The sequence below is a fragment of the Letharia lupina genome (assembly GCF_014066315.1).
Source record: "Letharia lupina isolate WasteWater1 chromosome Unknown contig_10, whole genome shotgun sequence".
Lineage (NCBI taxonomy): Eukaryota > Fungi > Ascomycota > Lecanoromycetes > Lecanorales > Parmeliaceae > Letharia > Letharia lupina.
In genome coordinates this window covers 1,598,573-1,619,167 of record NW_023502979.1, presented here as the reverse complement: position 1 = coordinate 1,619,167, position 20,595 = coordinate 1,598,573, and the positions used below count along the sequence as shown (strand labels likewise).

The following is a 20,595-nucleotide window of genomic DNA, read 5'->3' as shown; positions in this document are numbered from 1 at the left end:
GGGAAGACTGAATATAAGTTCCCTCCCAAAGGGCCCCAAAATCTGCAGTCTTCTTCCAGCATCCAAACAAAGCGGATTCTCCACACAATACCTACACTCAGTCTCCCAAAAGTTCACCTGCACAGTATGAGTAACCAATTCAATCAACGGGGCCAGGGAGCCGGAGGTTACGGTCAGAGCCCGTACGGCGGCGGACAACCACAGCAGCAGCAGCAGCAGCAGCAATAACAATAACAACAGAGACCAGGAGCCGGTAGCGTTCAAAACACACCAGACGCGGCCAGTCAAGATGGTCAAGGAGAAGGGTACGACGACCCCGACGAGAAAACTCTAGACCCAAACACCCCGAGCCCACAGTAATCGAAAAAGCAACCAGGGCAGCCCCGAAGGCCTGGCCAAGGTCAAGCTCAGCCAAACGGCACCGCTGGCCAAGTCACTAAGAAGCCTGATGGAGCAGCTGGCGCGAAAAAGAAGGGAGCTGTGGTCCCACACCATGCGCACTCGAGACTCGCCCAGGACCCACACCATCACGCGACAATGCAGCAATTCGCAAACATCGCAAGTAAGTCTGTCTTTGGTGTGATCTTGCAAAGATAGTGTTATTGATATATGTTCTTTCTAGAGGCGGGTATGAACCATGACCACATTCGGAGCTTGGTCCATGTTGGGACCCTGGCCCTGGCGATGTTGGCGCACAGTTCAGGGATGACGGCTGGACACGAGGAGGAGGATGAAGAGGAGGAGAAGCAGTAGAGTAAGGACACCGGTTGATGGAGTGAGGTACTGAATGTCAGTGGATCTGTTACATAAGCTTGCTTTCCTGTCAGGATTTTTGCTAGGTGGTGCGCCTCCTGTTTAGTTTACCATAGGCTCGCAGACGGTCGAAAAATGTACCAATAATGCAATGACGCTAGGTTACCTTGCATGCTGTTCGATGATCAATGCGAGATGAACACAGGTGTGGTGCCAGAAAAGGTGGCAGTCAACATATTACAAGCCCCTGAAATATCGACATTCAAGACCGAAAGAAAAGATTCTTCAGTTTCCAACGCTCCTAATGGGACACATATACTTGCGAAGAAAGCATTGGTCCAGCTTTATGTCTCAACTTGTGGTATGTGAAAATGCCGCAGCCCAGGAAATCCAACTTTTCTAACCGCTTGCCAGCACCGTCACCACTAACTCGTATTTCCCGAGCTCAATTGCTAGGCAAGTGGTAATTTAAATATGGGCACCGGTCATCTTTTCTCAGCATGGCCATGGTCTTGGAGAGGAGCGATTTATACGGGAAGGAAAAGCTTACCGTATCTTACGAGTACGGTAACGTATTATAATTCCGCAGCATTACAGGGTCTCGAGTGGTTTTGACTCACAATGAGCTCTTATGACTGTTCAAGGCTCGCTTTCGAACATTTAAAAGTACATGCGCTCGCTCCGTGGACCTTCACGCCTTCTCAGTGCATGCAAAGTCTTTCCCAAATTCGACTCATCTACCTCTAGAACATTCTCTGCAACGGTTGCCAATCTAAGGTATCAGGTGCGGAGAATTGAGCCCGTCATGGCCACCACTACTACGAAGACTGGCCAGCCGTTCGATCGTTCACAGCTGGATTCCCTGCTTCGACGTCGACTTTTCTTCACCCCAGCGTTCGAGGTCTATGGTGGTATTTCTGGTCTTTACGACTATGGCCCGCCAGGCTGTGCATTGCAAGCAAACATCGTTGACACATGGCGAAAACATTTCGTGCTGGAGGAGGACATGCTTGAAGTCGATTGCACAATGCTAACGCCCCATGAGGTGCTGAAAACGAGCGGCCACGTGGACAAGTTCGCAGACTGGATGTGCAAGGATCCCAAGACTGGTGAAATATTTCGAGCGGATCACTTGGTTGAGGAGGTGCTTGAGTCAAGACTGAAGGGTGACAAGGAAGCTCGCGGCCAGAAAGTTGAAGTCGATGAAGAGAAGGAAGCCAAGAAGAAGAGAAAAACCAAAGATACCAAGGCTATAAAGCTAGACGACGCTGTGATCCAGGAGTATGAAGAGGTACTAGCCAAGATAGACAACTATGGTGGTGATGAGCTTGGACTTCTCATCACCAAATACAATATCAAGAATCCTACAACCGGTGGTGATGTGCTACCTCCAGTGGCCTTCAACCTAATGTTTCAAACCTCAATCGGCCCCAGCAGCAACCTTGCCGGCTACCTCAGACCGGAGACGGCTCAGGGCCAATTCCTGACTTTCCAGAAATTGCTCGAATTCAACCAGCAATCCATGCCTTTTGCTTCTGCCTGCATTGGCAAGTCCTTCCGTAACGAAATATCGCCAAGAGCCGGTCTACTTCGAGTCAGAGAATTCTTGATGGCAGAAATAGAACATTATGTGGACCCGGAGGGTGGCAAAAAGCACCCACGGTTTTCTGAAGTCAAAACGGTTACCGTTGGTCTCTTGGATCGCAAGGTGCAATTATCAGGCCGCACAAACGTTACCCAAATGACGATTGGCGAAGCTGTTGCTTCAGGCACAGTGGATAGTGAGACCTTGGGCTATTTTATTGCGAGAATATATCAGTTTTTGGTGCGAATCGGTGTCGACGCAAAGAAGATGCGTTTCAGACAGCACATGGCCAACGAAATGGCACATTATGCCGCTGACTGTTGGGATGCGGAGATACTAACAAGCTACGGCTGGATTGAGTGTGTGGGCTGCGCTGATCGAAGTGCCTACGATCTTACGGTCCATTCGAAAAAGACGGGTGCGCCTTTATGTGTTAGGGAGACACGAAATGAGCCATTACATATCGAAGAATGGCAAGTAGACTTGGACAAAAAGAAATTTGGCCCCAAATTTAAGAAGGATGGCAAGACCGTCGAAGCTGCGGTTGATGCATTGACCCAAGATATGCGCGAGAAATTGTCAATCGACCTTGCAAAGACTGGCAAAATCGAGGTTAATGTCCCTGGTGTTGGCGACGGTAATGTCGAAATCGACCAAGACCTAGTCAAGATCGAGAAGCGTACTAGGGTAGAGCACACTCGCGAATATACGCCAAACGTCATCGAACCGGCGTTTGGTATTGGCAGAATACTCTACAGTTTGCTGGAGCACGTTTATTGGTCTAGAGAAGGCAACGAAGAGAGAGGCGTATGTTATGTCCCCCTATACACACGAACTAAAACCTAACAATTTTCATAGGTGCTCTCATTTCCACCACCGATTGCACCCACAAAAGTTCTTCTGGTCCCATTGTCCGGTCACCAAGATTTCAAACCATTGGTGGGCCGCCTAGGCCAGAAGCTGCGTCGGCTTGGCATTTCCAACCGTGTCGACGACTCTTCGGCAAGTATCGGCAAACGCTATTCGAGAAACGACGAGCTTGGTACACCTCTTGGTATCACAGTAGATTTCCAGTCAGTCAAGGATAGTACATTTACCCTTCGAGATCGTGATAGTACGAAACAAGTGCGATCGGATGAGGACACGATATGTGCAGCAATCCGAAGCCTTGTGGATGGCCAGAAGACGTGGGCGGATGTGCAGGAGGAATTGCCAGAGTTCACACAGCAAGAAACCGACTGATTCAACCGCTGCTATGAATGGGCCGGAACGCAGCGCTGTGCTGTACTGCATTGCGGTTATATACCCCTGCATTGCGATCCTGAGGGGAGCCGAATCGTTGGGCGGCTAGCCACGACAATCGTCCGCAAGAGTACGTGCAGTGGAACGAAGGAAGAGGAAACATCTGCTCCAGAGAAAGCCATTGGCTATCGTCACTCTAACAGCACACTATGTTTGAGGAGATGGATGAAACCCTTGTTCCTGACCCGAGACTCTGGTTCAGCCGTTCAATCTAGCCTAAGCGACGAGCGCGCTTAGGCGATGTGTGAAATATTGTTGTAGAATGCTCTCCATCCTACTATTGAACCGAGATTCCGAGGTGTCTTTTCTTTGGTTTACATCACCTCATCATTATCTCTGGTTGTTGTAGAGAAACCGCGTCACAGCGAGAGGTTCGAAGTATGCCTTACGATCAAACTTCAACCACTGAAATTGGTGGACCAAGCCAAGGCGAGGGATTACCTTAGGTAGACCAGGCCTTCGTTTGGCCGTTACTGAAGCTACTGCAGGCCATGCCACCAGCGTACATGCAGTAGCTGTAGATCCAGAATCGCCTCGAAGAAAACCTTCTCCACAGTTACCCGAGGACGTCCCGTTACATCGTTCGAAAAAGAAATGCTCTCATCTTTCATAGGTCAGCCTTTGTCCCTGTACTCACACTCTCCTGTCTCATCTCCTTCTCTCATTGGTGATTTGTCCCTTCCTACTGTGTTAGATTTTTGCATGCATCCTTCATAGACCATACATTCGCTTATCCGTTCATTGTCTATAATGCTCCTCTGTGCAGCCCCCGGTCGCTACCATCAAGTGCGTTATCTCTGTCCCTTTCCTTTTTCTAACTCCGAAAAGTTTCGAGGCTGCATTGAGGTCGACTCCACTACTTATGGATCAACATATAGAGGTAGATGACCAAGAACCGGCGTCGAAAGATGACGAGCCTACGGATGAAGGCATCCCCAGAACTTCATCCGAGCCAGAACATTCCGAGGTGTCCAAGTGAGCTTTTTTCTCCAATAGTCTTGTGTTGTTTTACATGTTCTAATTTGTTCAGGCATTCCACCAGATCTATCACCCGTAGCCTTGTCGAGGAGCACTTTGAGAACGGCAGACGCTATTGCAGCGAGGATTATTACATGCCCAATGACGAACCCGAACAGACTCGCCTTGCCATCGCCCATCAAGCCTACATGCCCGCCCTTGACGACCAATTGACCTGGGGCCTCATCCCACGGTCTGCAAAACGGATCCTCGACATCGGTACCGGAACCGGAGACTGGGCAACAGCCATTGCGGAGCGCTTCCCAAATGCCGAGATCATTGCTACAGACATCACGAATGCCTTTCAACCTCCCAGCGCCCCTCTCAACGTCTACTTCGAGCTCGACGACGCGCAAAACGAATGGGCCTATAATGAGCCTTTCGACTTCATACACATGCGCAATCTATCTGGCGCTTTTGCGAACTGGGGCGCAGTTTATGCTGAAGTATCTAAGAATCTTAAGCCAGGCGGCTCGTTCGAGATCGCCGATCCCGGTCCGATACAATATAAAAGGGAGACCTCAAACTCGAATACCAGCATCTTCAATGGTGCTATTCGATCGGCGGCTGACATGTCTGGAAGGCCACTCGATCTGGATCACTTGAAGAAGCCCATGTTTGACAACGCTGGTCTCAGTGTGGCAAAGACCAGGGTATTCGAAATTCCGCTGGGTACATATGATCCGGATCCGCGAAAAAAGCTGACTGGGAAGATGGCAATGATAGCGGTATTAGAGGGTTTGGAGGCTGTGAGTCTACGACTACTGACGAAGCATCTGGGGTGGAAAGAAGAGGATGTGAGGGGGCTTTGTCGAAAGGTACAAGAGGAGGTAATGAGACCGGATGCGCGTGCTTTCATCCGTGTCCAATTTGTGATAGCGAGGAAGCTGATGTGATGATGATCTAACGCGGGAGACGGACCTGCTGATGAATGATGATATGCGATCACATCAACATTTGATCAGACATGGTGTACTATGACCGGTCTTCTTTGTATCTTGCTCTCCACTTCTGTACCATTGTCTTGGACGTCCGGTAGACTTTATGGGTCAACGAAAAGGACACAATGCCGAGAAGACGGTGCCGAGTACCTGACCTCGATGTTGACCATGTGGAGGAAGAATTTCAATGTAGATCATGTCTGGTGTTGGTCTAGATGATACCTGTGTAGAAGTTGGCCTAAGATCTGCGACTCTCGGCCTGGTAACCTGGCTTCTGCAAAAAGCACCAAATAAAGAAGATCTTCCCCAAATCTTGCAGATATATCCTTTAAATCCTTCGCTTTCTTCACCTTTTGCCTCTCTATCTATCTGATGGCTCCCCCTCCGATACCCTGCGCTAAGATCACCTTGACTTACCCCCTCTATGCGGCCGACTTCGACCCGCAGAACAGCGATTTTCTGCTCGTTGGCGGAGGTGGAGGAGAAGGACGGAGCGGAGTGGGGAACAAAATAGTGGGTAAGCTATTGGTGTACAAGGACTGTGCTTACGTTATTCTCGATAGACGCTGCTCAATACCTCTCAAAAAACAGAGTTGTCAGAAATCGTCGACATCGACCTTTCGCGCGACGAGGACTCGGTCACATCCTTATCCTATGCGCAATCTACGGAGCAATGGGCGACAGCTTTTGCAGGCATCAATTCCTCGACTGCCGAGCAGCAGAGAGGCAAGAACGAGCATCTGAGATCTTTCTTGCTAGAATATCCCCCTCGGCGAAAGACGGGCGGAGATGGAGAAGACTCGAAGAAAGGAAAGCCTACAGCATACCAAGGGGAGACCAAGGCGTTGGGAAAGGCCTCGTTGTTTGCACCGAGTAATTCCAAGACGAAGGAAACGTTCCAAAGGGTGCTGAGGCTGTCAAAAAAGAAGAAGGACAACGGTCCCAGAATAGGAGCAGTGGCTACTGGGCTGGCGCCAGTGGGGGAGATCGTGTTGTTCGCTGCGGACACCAGCAGACCAGGATCTAATGACATCAGGGGCCGGATCAAGCTTGAAGAGAAGCAAGAAGCTGCAGATGTGGACATCATTGGCCTTGAACGAGACGACGGCCAACAGGAGGGCAAATTCCGAGTCGCCTACTGCACAGACTACGAGGTCTATGTCACAGAGGTGGACTACAGCAAGAAAGACAATGGTACACAACAGAGCATTCAGAATATACATGGTACTCCTCACCCAGACGCCTTCGCTTCGAACAAGGCTCGGCCCAAGTTCCGCTGCCTGCGCTTCCTCACTCCTACTCTCCTCCTTCTCCTCCAGAACAGGATCAACAGCAAAGGCGCAGAGCTGCTCCTGCTCGAAATATCCGGCGTGATTATACTCCGCAAAAGCCTTCAGAAAAAGATTAAATCCGCCACGGCCATGTCCGTCGCTCTCCTTCCCACTGCTTCCTACTCACAAATAGATCAACACGCCATCGCCATTGCTGGCGCCGACACCTCCATCACAATCTTGACCGTCGACCGTTTCACATCCTCGCCCTACGGCAAGGTCAAATTTCGCCCTCACAGCTTCCTTCCCTCTGTCCACCCAACCTCTATCACCTCGCTCGCTTTCTCCACGTTCAACCCGCCAGGAACACCTTGGAATTCTACACCACCTCAATACCTTAAGCTCGCCTCTACATCTATTGCAAATACCTGCGTCGTGCACACCCTACCCTTGACGCCGCATCCAAGTCCACCTCCCAAAGATCAGCCAGCGCACTATCTCCTCAAGGCCCCTGTCCGCAGTAGTGTCGCCCAGAACACCATCTCTACCTTTGTCGCCCTCTTAGCCATCGCCATTGGGGCTTTCTTCCTACAAGCGTTTACAGAGATAAGAGGTGGCACACCAGAGTACTTGGGCGCAAAAGGATGGCTCAGCAAGCCAATCCACTCGTGGATTGCCAGACCATACATGTTTGAGGACGGCTACCTAAGTGCTGCAAGCTCGCACGCCAAAGTCACCTCGGAGGCTGTAAAGACGTCGCTGAGTGCAGCTTCGGAAGCCGTACAGACACCATTACACGTGGTCGAGAGCGCAGCGGCAAAGGCGCAGAAGAAGCTGGGTCTACGAGACCTTCTCAAGGGAAGGGATTTGGGCGGTGATACCTCGGACAATGGGAACGACGGAACAGATATCATCGTCAAGCATTCACCTGCTGAAGGAGGAGAGACTGCTTTGTCGGCGGAGCTAAGGAAATCGAATGAGGCGATTGAGGGCGAGCATGAGGCGAAGAGGTGGGAGGAATTGAAGGAGCATGAGAAGGAGACTTGGAAGAAGAGATTGGTCGATGCTGGGCAGTGGACTGCTGCCGAGGGAGACGCTGTGTTGCAAGGCGTTCTGTTTTCCGGGCTGGCGAACGCGGTGGGTGGGATCGTTGGCAATGCATGATCATGCTAGAGCCCTAGCTCTCATAGCTGAGTGCGATCGGTACATAGACTATCCTCCTCTCGGTTCAACTCAGCTCCCATTACAAGCCAGTTTCATGGGGTCCGAATCGCCGATCGGGTCTGCTTTGGCCCCTAATCCCTCGCAGACTATGACACGGCTACGGACCCGTCACCGAAGATAACGTTGACTTCGTATGGGGAGCATAACAACTATCAAAGCCCTGCAGCGAAGACCCATCCTATCACTCTTACACGGGCAATGTGGCACACGCCAAGAGTGCACAATACGTAAAAACACGAAACGTATGGGTAAAATGATGAGTAGGAATTTTGTCTGCCTGTCTGTCTGTCTGTCTATGCTCAATCCCAAGTAAAAAAAAAAGATGAAAATCGGTCCAGAATGCGAAAAACCATGTCTCAGTCTCAAACGAGACGGGGTATATCCTCCTCTTCGCTTCCCGAGTTTGCCAACATCCTATGCATGCACGCGTTGAACCCATCCACTTCCTCTCCTCTCCTTCTCGATATCAATCCTTCCGCGCTGCTGAAGAACGAACCGCCCGCAGTTCCCTCGTCGCCTCACTCCCTAGGCACCGCCGGCAGTGGCGGCCCGAATTCCATCTTGTGCACATTGCCCCTCTTCTGCTGGCCGGAACCCCTGCGCAGGCCGACTTCGCCATCGCCCAGCAGGTGGGCCCAGCGCTTGCCGATGCTGTCCTTTTCCTTGCCGAGCCGCCTGGCGCACTCGTCCCAGTCGCTCTGGCGCAGGCGCAGTTTGTTGAGGATGAGCGCGACGAGCGCGCTGTCGTCGCCCGTGGACCACTCGGGGTCGTTGTCGCCTCGGCATGCGCGCGCGGGTGGGGGCTTCGCTTCGGGCGTGTGCGGTGGTGTGGCGACGGGTTTCAGTGCGTCGAAGTCCTCGCGCTCGAGGCCGAGAGGGAGGGTGGGCGGACATGTGCGCTGGCGCTTCGGTGTGGAGGGTCTGGCATGCTCGACGTTTTCCTGGTCGCGCGCGGGACCGTCATCGTCGTCGCTGAAGGAGCGGCGACGCTTGAGATTGCTGCGCGGTGGCGTGCGTGGTTGCGATTTTGTGATCTTGGCTTCTGGCATTGTATGCGACTTCGCCTTTTTCGGTTGCGCGCGAGGTCCAGATTTGAGTACGATGGGGCTGCCGAGGTGTGGTGGTGCACGGATGATCTTTGGACTCGAAGACAGCGCTGTGGGAAGGTTGCTAGCGAGGAGTGATTGCAGGGCGCGACATGTGCTGTACCTGTTGGAGCTGGGCGACTGGCAAGTCGATGAGGTTGGTGACAGCATCGTTGTCGCTGGTGTGTAGGAAGCTGTGCGCGGATGCTTACGAGGTGCGCAATCGAGCGATGAGGGGAGAAGCATGTTTTAGAGTCGTCTGGGCGAGTGCGCGCGGTTGCTGTCTCAGAAGCGGTGTAAGGCTGGGTTTGCGCCGGATGCAATGGAAGGAGCAAATTGTGTGATGGACGGTCAAAGATGGCAAGAACAGGATCGCAGAGGTAGCACAAAGCAAGTTTTGTAATTCGCAAAGCTGTTGCGACGCGTTGTTTGATGAAGTACGGATGGTGGTGAAGGAGGTCACAGTTCTAAGTCGTTTGGGACGATGAAAGAAGGGAAAATGAAGTAATGCGCTAGAGTGCGCTAGCACCACTAGGGCAGTTCGACGAGATATAGGTTAGTCCTCGGCCGCCTTCCCCAGCATAGATGCACCAATTGGATATCGATCCGCTCGTCGGGTACTGATGAAGCAAGCTACAGTATCGGGCTTTTTGGACATGCTAAGTTTGGAGAAGAGTCATAGATTTGGAGACCCTGGTCTGACATTGGGTCACAGATCTGGGGGCGTTGGATATTGGCATTTCTCTTTCAGGGGAGCTGTCGTGTAGCATTGACGCTTTGACATTATTATTATTATTGTTTCTTCAGGTCATCTCTGGTCATGAGAACAATGAGGCGAAGTTTCATGCTCAATAGCCGTTCCGTCTCAGGAGGTCAGCTGTCACGTCTGTGCTGGGTTACGAGCGGTCTCAGCGCTCTTGTCCCCTAGGCATGTAATCTGCTTCTTGGTCCTACTGCAGCTATCGACTCCACCGGCGACTACTTTCCGTCCATGTAAAGGATATTGAAAAGTACGGTGCGTGATTTCCCATGCCAGCATAGAACTACCATGGACAACGATGATACCTAGCATCGGGAGGGCGGCAATGGTATTTTAGGAGTGAAACCAATCAAAGTCAACATGTAATGACGCATAGGACCCACTGGATGCAGTGAGTAGCCGCCGATGGCCCTCCATGATCACGATCCGGAGAGAGAGTTCGGGGAGTGGAGGGATAGGTTCTCAGTCCAACGCAGGAGACTACATTGCTTTTAGCGCGTCAGTCTCGCGATCCCTGTCTTGGCAGGCTTGGCAATTTTGACAGCTGCACTAAACCCCACATCCCCCTCAAGAGCAGTCCAGTATCGAACTTGATTGTGATTCAATGACAGTCCTAATCCTAGAATGTCGAACAGCAAAGGCCCACAAACGTCAATGGCAAGTCAATAAACCATGAGCTATCAAGAACATTACTGTGTCTCGGACGGGATACCTATGCGGGAAGGGAGGAGCTCATCGAACTCGAAAAGACAATTGGAGAGGAGAGGTAGAAAACGATAGCTAGCTGTTGTGTGACATTCCCACTTCAATCTTCCCCAGTATCTTCATGTACTCTTTCATGCTCGTCTGTTCATTAATGTGCTCTTTCAGTTTTGATGTAGAAGACGGGGTACTAGTACGTCCATTTTCCGCAGAATCACGCGGTTCCGAGTGCCCGGTAGAGGCGACTGGCGAAGCATCCTGTCGATGGGTCCATCTCCTCAAGTTGGCTTCGCAATAGCCCATTTCCCTATATCACAGGACAATGGAGATCTCCTATCCGTTTTATCTTGCAATCACAATTTGTCTACCGGCTCTTGCCTTCGCAGCTCTACCTCCAGCAGCCCCACTTGCAGGCGGGAGTTTTAGGGAATCGCGCAACTCAACACTCCCGTTCAACTTGCCAGCACCACCGGTGAACTTCCATCCTTCACTACTGTAAGCAAGATCGCCCATACCGCCCCTTCAGAGCAATGATTAACCGCACCCAGCAATGTGAGCGACCCTTGGGACATGCGTGTTCACGGTACACCCATAACGCTCGAGTGGTACGGCTACCGAGATCCACTCCCCGTATCTGAGACCCACCGTTGTGTAATGAAGGCAGTAGATGAAGTAGCACAGCGCGTGTGGGCGGGTTACTGGGCCACCCCAATGGGACAACTCCCATACTCCTACTCGGATGGCAATGTGAATTTGTGGCTGAGAGTCGAGCCTGGTGAGACCTTACTCTGGGATTCTTGGTCCGAGGTGCTACCCCTCTTTCCACAGTATTTGGAAGCAAATGAGTGGAGGGGAGCACAGTTCGTTGTTTTGTGGGATGAGCCGGGCGAGACTAAGGTCGTTGCTTTTGGCCATCTGTTGGCGGAGTGACATCTAGGACCTTTTCCGCGCGACCGATATGAATTTTGATCTGGGAAGGGAAGCCACATGCAAGCTGCTCGAAGGCTATGCGGAGTCCACTCCCCGGCTCTAAGCACTCTAAAACAGGCAGTGAGGGTACAACGTTTTTGTCCTCCCCGCGGCCATCCAGTCGCAGCCACCGACAACCTTACTGCACAAGTACGAGAACCTGCTCACTCGCCCAATCATCATTGCACACATAGAAGCCATGCGCTTACGGCGAATCTGGAGTGTCGAGTCGGAACCGAATTTGACCAACTACTTTAGCCGCGCCAATTAAGCAAGAATACAAAGGATTCTGAGCCGAAATTAGATACCCTCAGCTTCCACATCCTGAAACTCATGTGTCCATGCACCACTTCGGCGTGAAGAATCCAAACTGACAGCGGTGAGGCTGAGTGCGTCGCAAGTAAAGGGCGCAACGGTGCCGAATCCTCCGACCTTTTCGCGAAATCGCCCAAAGCTAAACACTCAACCCGATGGTTGGTGGCCTCTGTCGTACTCATCCATTGCGCTGCATTTCTTAGAGGATTTCCAATGGGTTTCGGAAATGCAGCGCAAAGGTGCAGGTGGTGCAGATAACGTCTTGGCGTTTACCTCTCTGGCTGTCCGAACAGCTCCCTCTCCTATTGCGAAGGGGATGTGATTTCCTTGCACAAGTTACAAGTGTATCGGAATCCTGTCAAGGACTTTGAAGCCGAGGTAGAGCACAAGGATGATCAAGAAGTCACCGTCTAGGAGCGTCTACGTACAGCCAGCCGCTCTAGTCAATGGCGGCAGCCAATGTCATAGAAGCTTAAGCGAGGGAGAAAATGGGAGCTGAGTGTATATATTTTGCCATCTTGTTCAGTTTTACCCACTGAGATTAATCTCGAAGGAAATCACTTTCAATACGTCTCACCAAGTAAGGAAATCGAAGATGTCTCCCGCCCTCTCGAGCGCCTCCCAGAGACTCCCCGCCGCCGATCAGACGGAGCAGGAGAAAGAGACCGGGAACTTTCCCTCGAATTGCAATACCCAAACCTCTCCATCATCTCAAAATACTGCTCCGTACCCGTATCCTCTTCTTCGGGCTCCCCATCCTCCCCTTCAAACCCGCCGCCCGCAGGCATCATATGATCAAAAGCCCACTCCGCCATAGGCCACTCCTCCGCCTTCCGCAGCAAATCAGAGCCCGGCGGAAACTTGTGCTCGATGCAATCACTGACAAAGTTCAAGAGCTGGCTCGCATTCTTCCGCTTATTTTCGTCCGCCTCGAGCGCAATCAACATCACACAGATCAACTCCTCGCTGTATTCCTCCACGAATTGCATTATCGGCTGTCGCGCCTCTGGCGCTGCCGCCCATGCGTCCATCACGCTCTCGGTGTTGGAAGCTCCGTCAGGCAGCTGGGCGATGGGCGGCTTGAAATGGATCAGGAAATGGATGACGGCGCCGAGGGAGTAAACGTCGCCCCTGGGGGAGTGTCTCGGGAGCTCAGGGGCTTGCCAGAGTGATGTCCCGGCGGGATCGTAGGTGGCGAAGGCCAGAGTCGCATGGCCGAAGTCTGCGAGGACGACGTCTGGGTAGTCGGAGTCGGGTGTGGGACGGAGGAAGATGTTGCTGGGTTTGATGTCACGATGGCAAACCCCTCGCCGATCGGGATCGCTGCATCTGGGGTCGAAGCCTCGGTGCAGGAACTCGAGGGCTGAGGCCAATTGCTGATAAGCTTGCCAGATGAAGAGTTCCGGTAACAGCACGCCCTGTTTCTGGTATTGGTCGACCAGCTGATGCAAGTCGCCTCCAGAGCAGTACTCAAGATAGTAGCGGGCGCCTTCTACTTGGTCCGACTCGAAGGCTTGGTACGGCTCGAAGGCCTGGAGACGAATGATGTTGTCGTGGCGTTCTGCCAAGATGTCCTGGAGTATGGCAGCCTCTATTGGTTTGCCGTAGGCTGACCTAGCATATTTGACTGTTTTGCGGACAATGAGTTGGCGTGCACTTCTGCTTCTCATGAGGTGAATGACGCCTTCGCCGTCTTTGCCGATTTGCTTGATGAGTTCATAGTCGCCGCCTTTGGAATCAGAATGGTCGTCGACGTTGCTTTCAACTGCTGTATGAACTGAGAGATCTACCAATGTGGACTGGGTCGGAGTCGAAAGCGCAAGACGCATTCCTGAGATCGATCTACCGCGTCTTCGAAGCAGCAAGCAGGGGCATTCGCGTTCAGGGGCTGCCGCTTCGGTACTCTCATACTCGACGGGTTTCTGTGTACCGCTTTCGGCTTCGTTTTCTCCGGTACTCTGATATTCAATGATATTCTGTGGATGACAGACATGAAGACCATCGATAGAGACGACATAGGAGAAGCAGTCTTTTCGCGGTTGAGAAAGTGGAGTCTGGCACTCCGGGCGACCACAGGAACATCCAAGAGAGAACATTGTCCTCTGCGATCTGTTGTATGGCCTCGGGCTGAAAACACTGGGATAGAGGTCTGGTGAAGTATACATAATATTTGAAGGTAGACAGTCGAGTGGAAGGCCTCTGTCGGTTGCTGATAGAAGAAGGGGGAGTAACATGATCTTGGAAAAGAAGTATAGAAATGTGAAGGATACCAGACAATGAGACAATGTATCAATGGGGACTTATTGACAAAGGAAGTGAAGACAATGGACATTATCTTTCATGAATGAATACATGAGACGATGCGTCGCACCATCAACAAAGGAACAGAACAAAAGAATCCTACAATGGTGTGCTCCAGCTGCGGAAGGCCACAAGCCGTAAGTCATTGAATAAAGCATTGCAGTATCGGATCTTGTTGCCGTCAGATACTTGAAATGGAATGTTAAGGCCCGTGAATGAAAAGATCTATAGGGCTCAATCGCATCAAAATATTTATACGCTGTGCTTGTCGATGAGTTACGAAAGCGGAACATCGCGCTCTCAAGATTGTACGTGGTGACAGGTAAGAGCAACGCAGATATGGAAGCCCTGACAGCTACTGGTACGCGGTCGGACTCATGAAATACATCTGCCGCCAGAACAAGCCGCGTTCACTTACAACTACAACGACTCTTCGATGATCACAAATCCCTGTTCCGCCATGACGATTACCTTGCTTGCAGTTCTCTCACACATCTGGGAGCCATTTCTCGTGGCATGACAGCCTCGACTCCCCAGTGCCCAAGACGCTCATCCTTTCTGATCAGACTGCCTCACTACCATCAGATTCTTGGATCAATATGCCCTCAGCGAAGCAGCAAGATCTGTACGGCCAGTCATGTTCACTAGACTTGCTGAGCGAGAAAGAAATCCACTCTACCACCAAAATGGCTACGTCAAGGAAAGCAACCGCTCGTTTCGAGTCTTGCCCACCTGAAATACGCAACATGATCTACAGAATACTATTCCCGCCGGCGGAGACATGCAAAGTCCTCAGACATCGTACCTCACTGGGATCCTCAGCATCAATACACATATGTTTTTCATACCGCGATCCTCCGCTATAATCGGCTCATTGGTCAAGAAGGAAAAACTGTGCTCTACAATAGTAATATCCTAGTACTTATCGATTGGAATAATCACGACCGCGCTTACCTGATAGTCGAAACAATACCACAGAACGTCGCGTTCAACTACATTCCCGAAGGTGCACCGCTGCCGCCATACGTCGTCCAGATGAACCACCAAGTGCAACTCAGTGAACACGCAAGGGTCTCTATGATTGTAGCTGCTCCAGACCTTCGTTTGTATCTGCCCGAGGGTACTTGGCGTGTGTGGCTGCCGTGCTTACCAGCTAAGGACATTATACTCTTTGGTGGCGTTGCCCCAGCTGGGCTGGCCATATGAACGGCTCCTGAAAAAGATCTGGCTTCCACTCAAATCACTTCGAGGACACCGTTGCCGCGACATCGAGAGGGATAACTATCGTACCCTCAAGGTTATAGACAGCACTGGAGTCTTTGAACAACAGATAAGATGTCCGACGAGGAGGAGGAATCCGAACAGGAGAGAAACACTGAATCAGATCGCGACAGTGATATTGAAGAGAACGAGAGCGATGAAAGCCGCGCGAAGACAGTGGGAGTGGTGGGCACCACAGCAACGATGATGAGGCTGAAGAGGATGACATCGAAAGTATTCGCCGCGCTTCAACTAGTAGCGATGAGGTCTTACAGTGGCGAGGATGATGGCAATGAATATGGGAATAATGAGGATAGAAGCCACGAAGCCCCAAGCAACAAGCACTGCAGCAATGATTCAGGAGGAAAGAACCCCCATGGCGCAGCTTCCAACCCAGGCCGTAACGGAGCTGCAAATGCCGCAGTTGTCGTCAGAGACAACAGTGGCTAGAGGGCGCTCAGGTGATGAACATGGTCATATGGTGCCTGGTAATAATGATTCGAACAGCGATGTCGACGGGAGATTTGACAAGAGGCATGCCGAGGAGCACTGATCCTGATTACACTCTTGACTGTGGCGCTATTTGTCGTCAATCCCTAAGTCTCAACGCTCAGTGCTCGTACCCGCATCTCTGGCAGCAAAATACTGAATTTTTTCGTTGACATGGTTCGGGGAGCCAAACGCGAAGACGACGTTGGAAAGAGGCTTCTCGGAGATCTCGTCGCGGTGGACAGCTGTTGATAGAGCGAGGATAACGATCGTTGGTTCTCAGCAGAGATAGCATTCATAGGGCACAAAAATATTGGCATTATCGTCATTCGAGGTACTCTGACTGTCTCCAGCGCTTGCCAAGATGTGAGGAGATTTGCATGGAAGCTGCGGATAGGGGCTGCCCCGGTCCTTCTCTCAGAGCAAGCAGAGCTTCCTGACAGTCTCGCAGGTGACAGCCTGGTAGGTTTCACTGAGCAAACGTTCCACTTCAGATCGAAACCCCGGTCAATTGTGGGAGGTGCCAAGGCCTTATGAAACGAACTCTGAACGTAGATTCTCAGACATCTGAGTCCAAGCAGATCTCAAACCACTTTCAAATCAAGTACGCACATTTCAGGGACCCAACCCAAATTCCATGCCCGGTCACCTCGACAGCTGCTCGCCCGTGAGAACAGAATTCTCGAGATCAATACAGCGTAGAAATCGACGCTGCTCTCGAAGAACGCTATGCCCTCTTGCTTTGTTCACTATCGTACAAGGTCGACTGTGCAAGCGGAGTAGAGAATTTCAGTATCAAGCGAGCCACATCATCATGGCCCATATCAAGAGCGCGATACCTTGGCGTCCATCCGTAGTAGTCCTTGATTGTACAGTCGGCTCCACGCTCCAACAGTATCTCAGCCACGGAAAGGTATCCGAGTTCGGCAGCTCGGTGCAAAGCAGTTTGGTCATAAGTGTCCTTGGCGTCTAATTGAGTACCCCACTCGACGAGTAGTTGTGTGCATTCGTGATGTCCGTTCTCAGCTGCACGGTACAAGGCGGTGGCTCCATATCCATCTTTTAATTGGATGTCGGCTCCATGATCTGAAAGCAGTCTCAATATATCTCTGTGACCGTTAGAGGCGGCCAAATGTAGCGCTGTCCAGCCCTTTTTGTCACAAGTCCCAACGTCAGCTCCTTTGTCAATAAGTAGTCGTACTATTTGCTGGTGCCCGTGAGAGGCTGCGCATTGCAAGGCTGTGGCTCCCGAATTACTTTTCGCGTGGATGTTTGCCTGATGCTCGACCAACAGTAGTGTTATGTCGTCGTGTCCATTAATAGCTGCCCGGTGCAACGGCCTTTCGCCCTCAAAGTCTTCTGGCTCGATCGATGCAGCATCTTCCAACAATGTAACGGTTAAATCGTAAAGACCATTTGATGCAGTAACCCACAAACCTCGAACGTTGCGTCTGAATTGCTGGCTATGCATTGTAAATCGAGATTTGAATGCTTCTGATGCCTGCATGGACGACGCTACATTGGATTCTTGCTTGAGGAATGCCAAGGCCAATGCTTTGATTCCTGCTTCTGGATTATCGCGCGCGTGACGAACCCAGTACTGGGACGCGTACTGTAGTAGAGGACAAACCTCCATTCGGTCGTCAAAGGCTTTATCATCAGGTGATGGTCCCTGTGCGAACTCGTTGAATGAGAGGTAGGTGAGACATATCTTTGCAATCTCCGTCTGCGCATCTGGGAAGAAATCTAGCGATCGGCGTTCAAAGTACTCTTGAGCGGTATAATGAACCAGTCCCATGATGTTGTTCTGCCGAATCGTCACAATGCCAGCGCACACAGACAAGACTAGGCTGATCTCAGGTATACCATCTTCGTCGAATTGAGCATCCCCAGGCTCCACGGCCAATGCATGTTGCAACTCCCGAGTGCCTAACGGCCTCACAGCGTGATGTATCCAGCCAAGAACCTTTAGAGCCAGCACAGCATGATCTCTATCTTGGGCCTGTATCCTTTGCAATACCTGGTAATATGTTCTGTCCAATTCTTCGGGCAAGGAGTCTAAGGCGGTCTTCACTTTGCGCAGTGTAGTCTTGGCCATCAGAGAATCCAAATGCAGGCGGGCAAGTAGAAACCTTAGTTCAATGTCAGCGCAATACCAAATTTTAGACTATGATTAATCAGAACTACTTACATTCCTTTAGCTTTGTTGACAATGCCAGATATGATGAGCTCATGGAGATTCTTGTCTTTCTTTATGTGCGCTTGCAGTACCCTTGATTCTATTATGCGTTCTTCGAGGTACTGTCTGATATCAAATACATTGGCTTCGATTTCTAGGCGTAATGCACTTTCTGAGTCAAAATGGTCGCTGAAAGTATGCCGTGAGGTGATAAGGATACTGATCAGAGGCTTCGTTTTCCGGAGCTCCGCAAACAATATATCCCTAGCGTCTTCAGCGCATTCATCTAAGGCATCAATGACCAGGTAGGTCTTTGAAAAACAACCAATGGCAGCGTGAAGAAGGCGGCAGCATTCGGGTAGAGATGGTGCCGTCCCCTCCTTCGAATGTTTCTTGTAGGCTTCCGTCAATTCTTCCATAACTACGCGTTTGCGAGAGACCAGCTGCAGGAGTATGCTCTTCAGCAAATTCGTAGGGTTCTGTTTCTCGGCTTCGCTGTAATTGCAGTATATATAGGCAACACCAACGTGTTCGTTACTGACCACTTGAAGGGCGTTCACAATGAAAGACCTGTTGAAAGATATTTCGCATCAGCATTCCAGTCCATTCGATCTGCAGCACGGAGCAGAGCACGTACGCAAGCACCGTTTTCCCGGCGCCACCTAGGATCTGAGTCAGCGAATGCAATCCCTCTAAGAGACAACGCAATCACGATCCTCCATTTATTTTAAGAGTCTCATCAGCCTTCAAGAACTCAGCACATCGCTTGTGGACGGACTAGGTGCTCAATGCAAGTCTGCGTCCAATGGAGACGACCCATTCCCACAGAACGTTCCCCGCGCTGCTAGCAGTTCGGACGGTGATTTGAAAAAGCGAAGTGTCATAGTTTGGGAGGAACATACGTATACCCAAACACCATAATGTGGTCCCCGCCCCATGTAGCCATTGTTGGTAATGGTTTGTCTGTAACACCCAGTCGCTCAACCTGTCTTGCCGTGCTGTGATGTTGAAAGTATCATGCTGTTTGCTACTGAACTCTCTCGAAAGAGGCGAAAGCCAGTCGTAGATGGCCGACATATACTGATCTGAATCGAGTTACAGAGAGTAAGTGGGCAGTCAAGTGTAAGAAGTCGTTAAAGATGTATCTTGCCTTTTTGAAACACATGTAGCTCGCCAACCCAGGCTGAAGCCTTTGCGAGCTGGCTGTCGAAGCTTTTGATATCTAGGGACATTTCAAAGACATTGTTCTGAAGTACACCCAAGGTCTGCAATGATACGGAGGTTGCGTCACTGTTTGCAATAGACTGTCAGCAAGTGTGCATCTCTGTGACACTGGAAGAGAACAAAGCTAGGGCCGGATGTTCCGGTGACTTACATCTGTAGCGTCTCCAGAGCGAGGGTCAAATTGCCTTGCAGGTCGCTGCAGATCTCTTTCAGCTTGACGATAGTACTCTCTTTGAAAGGGTACAGCGCTCGCTGAAATTGGCTCTTCAACTTATGACTCCATCCACGGTTGGCATGCAAGACACTGTTGATCTTTGAAAGCTTTTTTTTCAAAGCAACGACACCACTCTCACACATCGCAATGCTCTCCTCCACCCTTGCCACGACATCCCGGCCGAACCGAGTTTGCTGAATCGAACTCCTAAGACATATGAAATTCTTGGTCAACATTTCAACAGAACTATACATTCTTTTTACATCGTCTTCCGCTCCTTTCCACGATGCATAGAACTTCAAGAGTTCCTGACACATCGTCAAACCGAGACTCACAAGTCCAGCGGCGCTTGAGGCGACAGCAAAACCCTCCATGAAAGTCAAGAACGAGGTAAGGTCACGTTGAAAAGATAGCTAATTTCGGAGAAAGAAGCAAATGGTGATAGATATAGAATACAGTACATCCAGCATTTGGGTGACCAGGTTGAGAGGATTTGGAGCACACCCTTAAAATAATCGTTGGGTGCCACATTTCTGCAGGGCCGACAAGCATCACGAACCTGCAGAGTCGCTTTCCGGCGAACAATTTATTGAGGCACGAAGGAGACGGCATGCTTGGTACTCTACTTGGTAGCCGCCATCGAATGTTTCCATAAAAAAGGGAGATATCGATTGGACGTGGTCAAGCATGGATGTGACATGGATGCAGATTGCGGATGATTGCAGCCTACACGAGCAGAGATCTTGCCAGTCGACAACCAGTGGGTGGTAGAACGGATAAAGCGGGCAGATCATGCAAGACGGTTGCAATCTTAACGGTGTGTACCCCGTACGCTGTAGTCAAGTAGTACTCTTCAGAATTACCATGCAACATGGCACAATGGTGTGTACTCTGTACGATGATGTTAGGTATAGCCTATGAATCTTATTGCCCTTAGTAGGACCAATTGCCAACATCTTCTACATATCGCGCCGAGGTACTCAAAACGGTTTTTAATATCCGGA

At 50.8% G+C, this 20,595-nt stretch overlaps 9 protein-coding genes across 9 annotated transcripts; 6 read left to right on the top strand and 3 right to left on the bottom strand.

Moving 5' to 3' along the window:
- Positions 1-289: 289 nt before the first annotated feature.
- HO133_000461 (uncharacterized protein) lies at positions 290-753 on the top strand (the record flags this gene model as incomplete). Its single annotated transcript, XM_037291400.1, has 3 exons — positions 290-305; positions 377-562; positions 623-753. 3 exons carry the CDS (start codon positions 290-292, stop codon positions 751-753), a joined length of 333 nt encoding a protein of 110 aa, XP_037152835.1.
- Positions 754-1,558: 805 nt separating this feature from the next.
- On the top strand, positions 1,559-3,580 carry HO133_000460 (uncharacterized protein; the record flags this gene model as incomplete). Its single annotated transcript, XM_037291399.1, has 2 exons — positions 1,559-3,145; positions 3,197-3,580. 2 exons carry the CDS (start codon positions 1,559-1,561, stop codon positions 3,578-3,580), a joined length of 1,971 nt encoding a protein of 656 aa, XP_037152834.1.
- A 922-nt stretch (positions 3,581-4,502) lies between these two features.
- On the top strand, positions 4,503-5,553 carry HO133_000459 (uncharacterized protein; the record flags this gene model as incomplete). Its single annotated transcript, XM_037291398.1, has 2 exons — positions 4,503-4,615; positions 4,671-5,553. 2 exons carry the CDS (start codon positions 4,503-4,505, stop codon positions 5,551-5,553), a joined length of 996 nt encoding a protein of 331 aa, XP_037152833.1.
- A 417-nt stretch (positions 5,554-5,970) lies between these two features.
- Positions 5,971-8,033, top strand: HO133_000458 (uncharacterized protein; the record flags this gene model as incomplete). The annotated part of the gene is made up of 2 exons (XM_037291397.1): positions 5,971-6,111; positions 6,162-8,033. The coding sequence occupies 2 exons, from the start codon at positions 5,971-5,973 to the stop codon at positions 8,031-8,033; spliced, it is 2,013 nt and encodes a 670-aa protein (XP_037152832.1).
- Positions 8,034-8,611: 578 nt separating this feature from the next.
- Positions 8,612-9,349, bottom strand: HO133_000457 (uncharacterized protein; the record flags this gene model as incomplete). Its single annotated transcript, XM_037291396.1, has 1 exon — positions 8,612-9,349. The coding sequence occupies one exon, from the start codon at positions 9,347-9,349 to the stop codon at positions 8,612-8,614; it is 738 nt and encodes a 245-aa protein (XP_037152831.1).
- Positions 9,350-10,962: 1,613 nt separating this feature from the next.
- On the top strand, positions 10,963-11,570 carry HO133_000456 (uncharacterized protein; the record flags this gene model as incomplete). Its single annotated transcript, XM_037291395.1, has 2 exons — positions 10,963-11,135; positions 11,189-11,570. 2 exons carry the CDS (start codon positions 10,963-10,965, stop codon positions 11,568-11,570), a joined length of 555 nt encoding a protein of 184 aa, XP_037152830.1.
- Positions 11,571-12,487: 917 nt separating this feature from the next.
- HO133_000455 (uncharacterized protein) lies at positions 12,488-13,753 on the bottom strand (the record flags this gene model as incomplete). The annotated part of the gene is made up of 1 exon (XM_037291394.1): positions 12,488-13,753. The coding sequence occupies one exon, from the start codon at positions 13,751-13,753 to the stop codon at positions 12,488-12,490; it is 1,266 nt and encodes a 421-aa protein (XP_037152829.1).
- A 1,158-nt stretch (positions 13,754-14,911) lies between these two features.
- HO133_000454 (uncharacterized protein) lies at positions 14,912-15,935 on the top strand (the record flags this gene model as incomplete). Its single annotated transcript, XM_037291393.1, has 3 exons — positions 14,912-14,946; positions 15,134-15,327; positions 15,556-15,935. The coding sequence occupies 3 exons, from the start codon at positions 14,912-14,914 to the stop codon at positions 15,933-15,935; spliced, it is 609 nt and encodes a 202-aa protein (XP_037152828.1).
- Positions 15,936-16,701: 766 nt separating this feature from the next.
- Positions 16,702-19,908, bottom strand: HO133_000453 (uncharacterized protein; the record flags this gene model as incomplete). The annotated part of the gene is made up of 6 exons (XM_037291392.1): positions 16,702-18,106; positions 18,166-18,723; positions 18,791-18,815; positions 19,056-19,238; positions 19,304-19,443; positions 19,529-19,908. 6 exons carry the CDS (start codon positions 19,906-19,908, stop codon positions 16,702-16,704), a joined length of 2,691 nt encoding a protein of 896 aa, XP_037152827.1.
- Between the last annotated feature and the right edge of the window lie 687 nt (positions 19,909-20,595).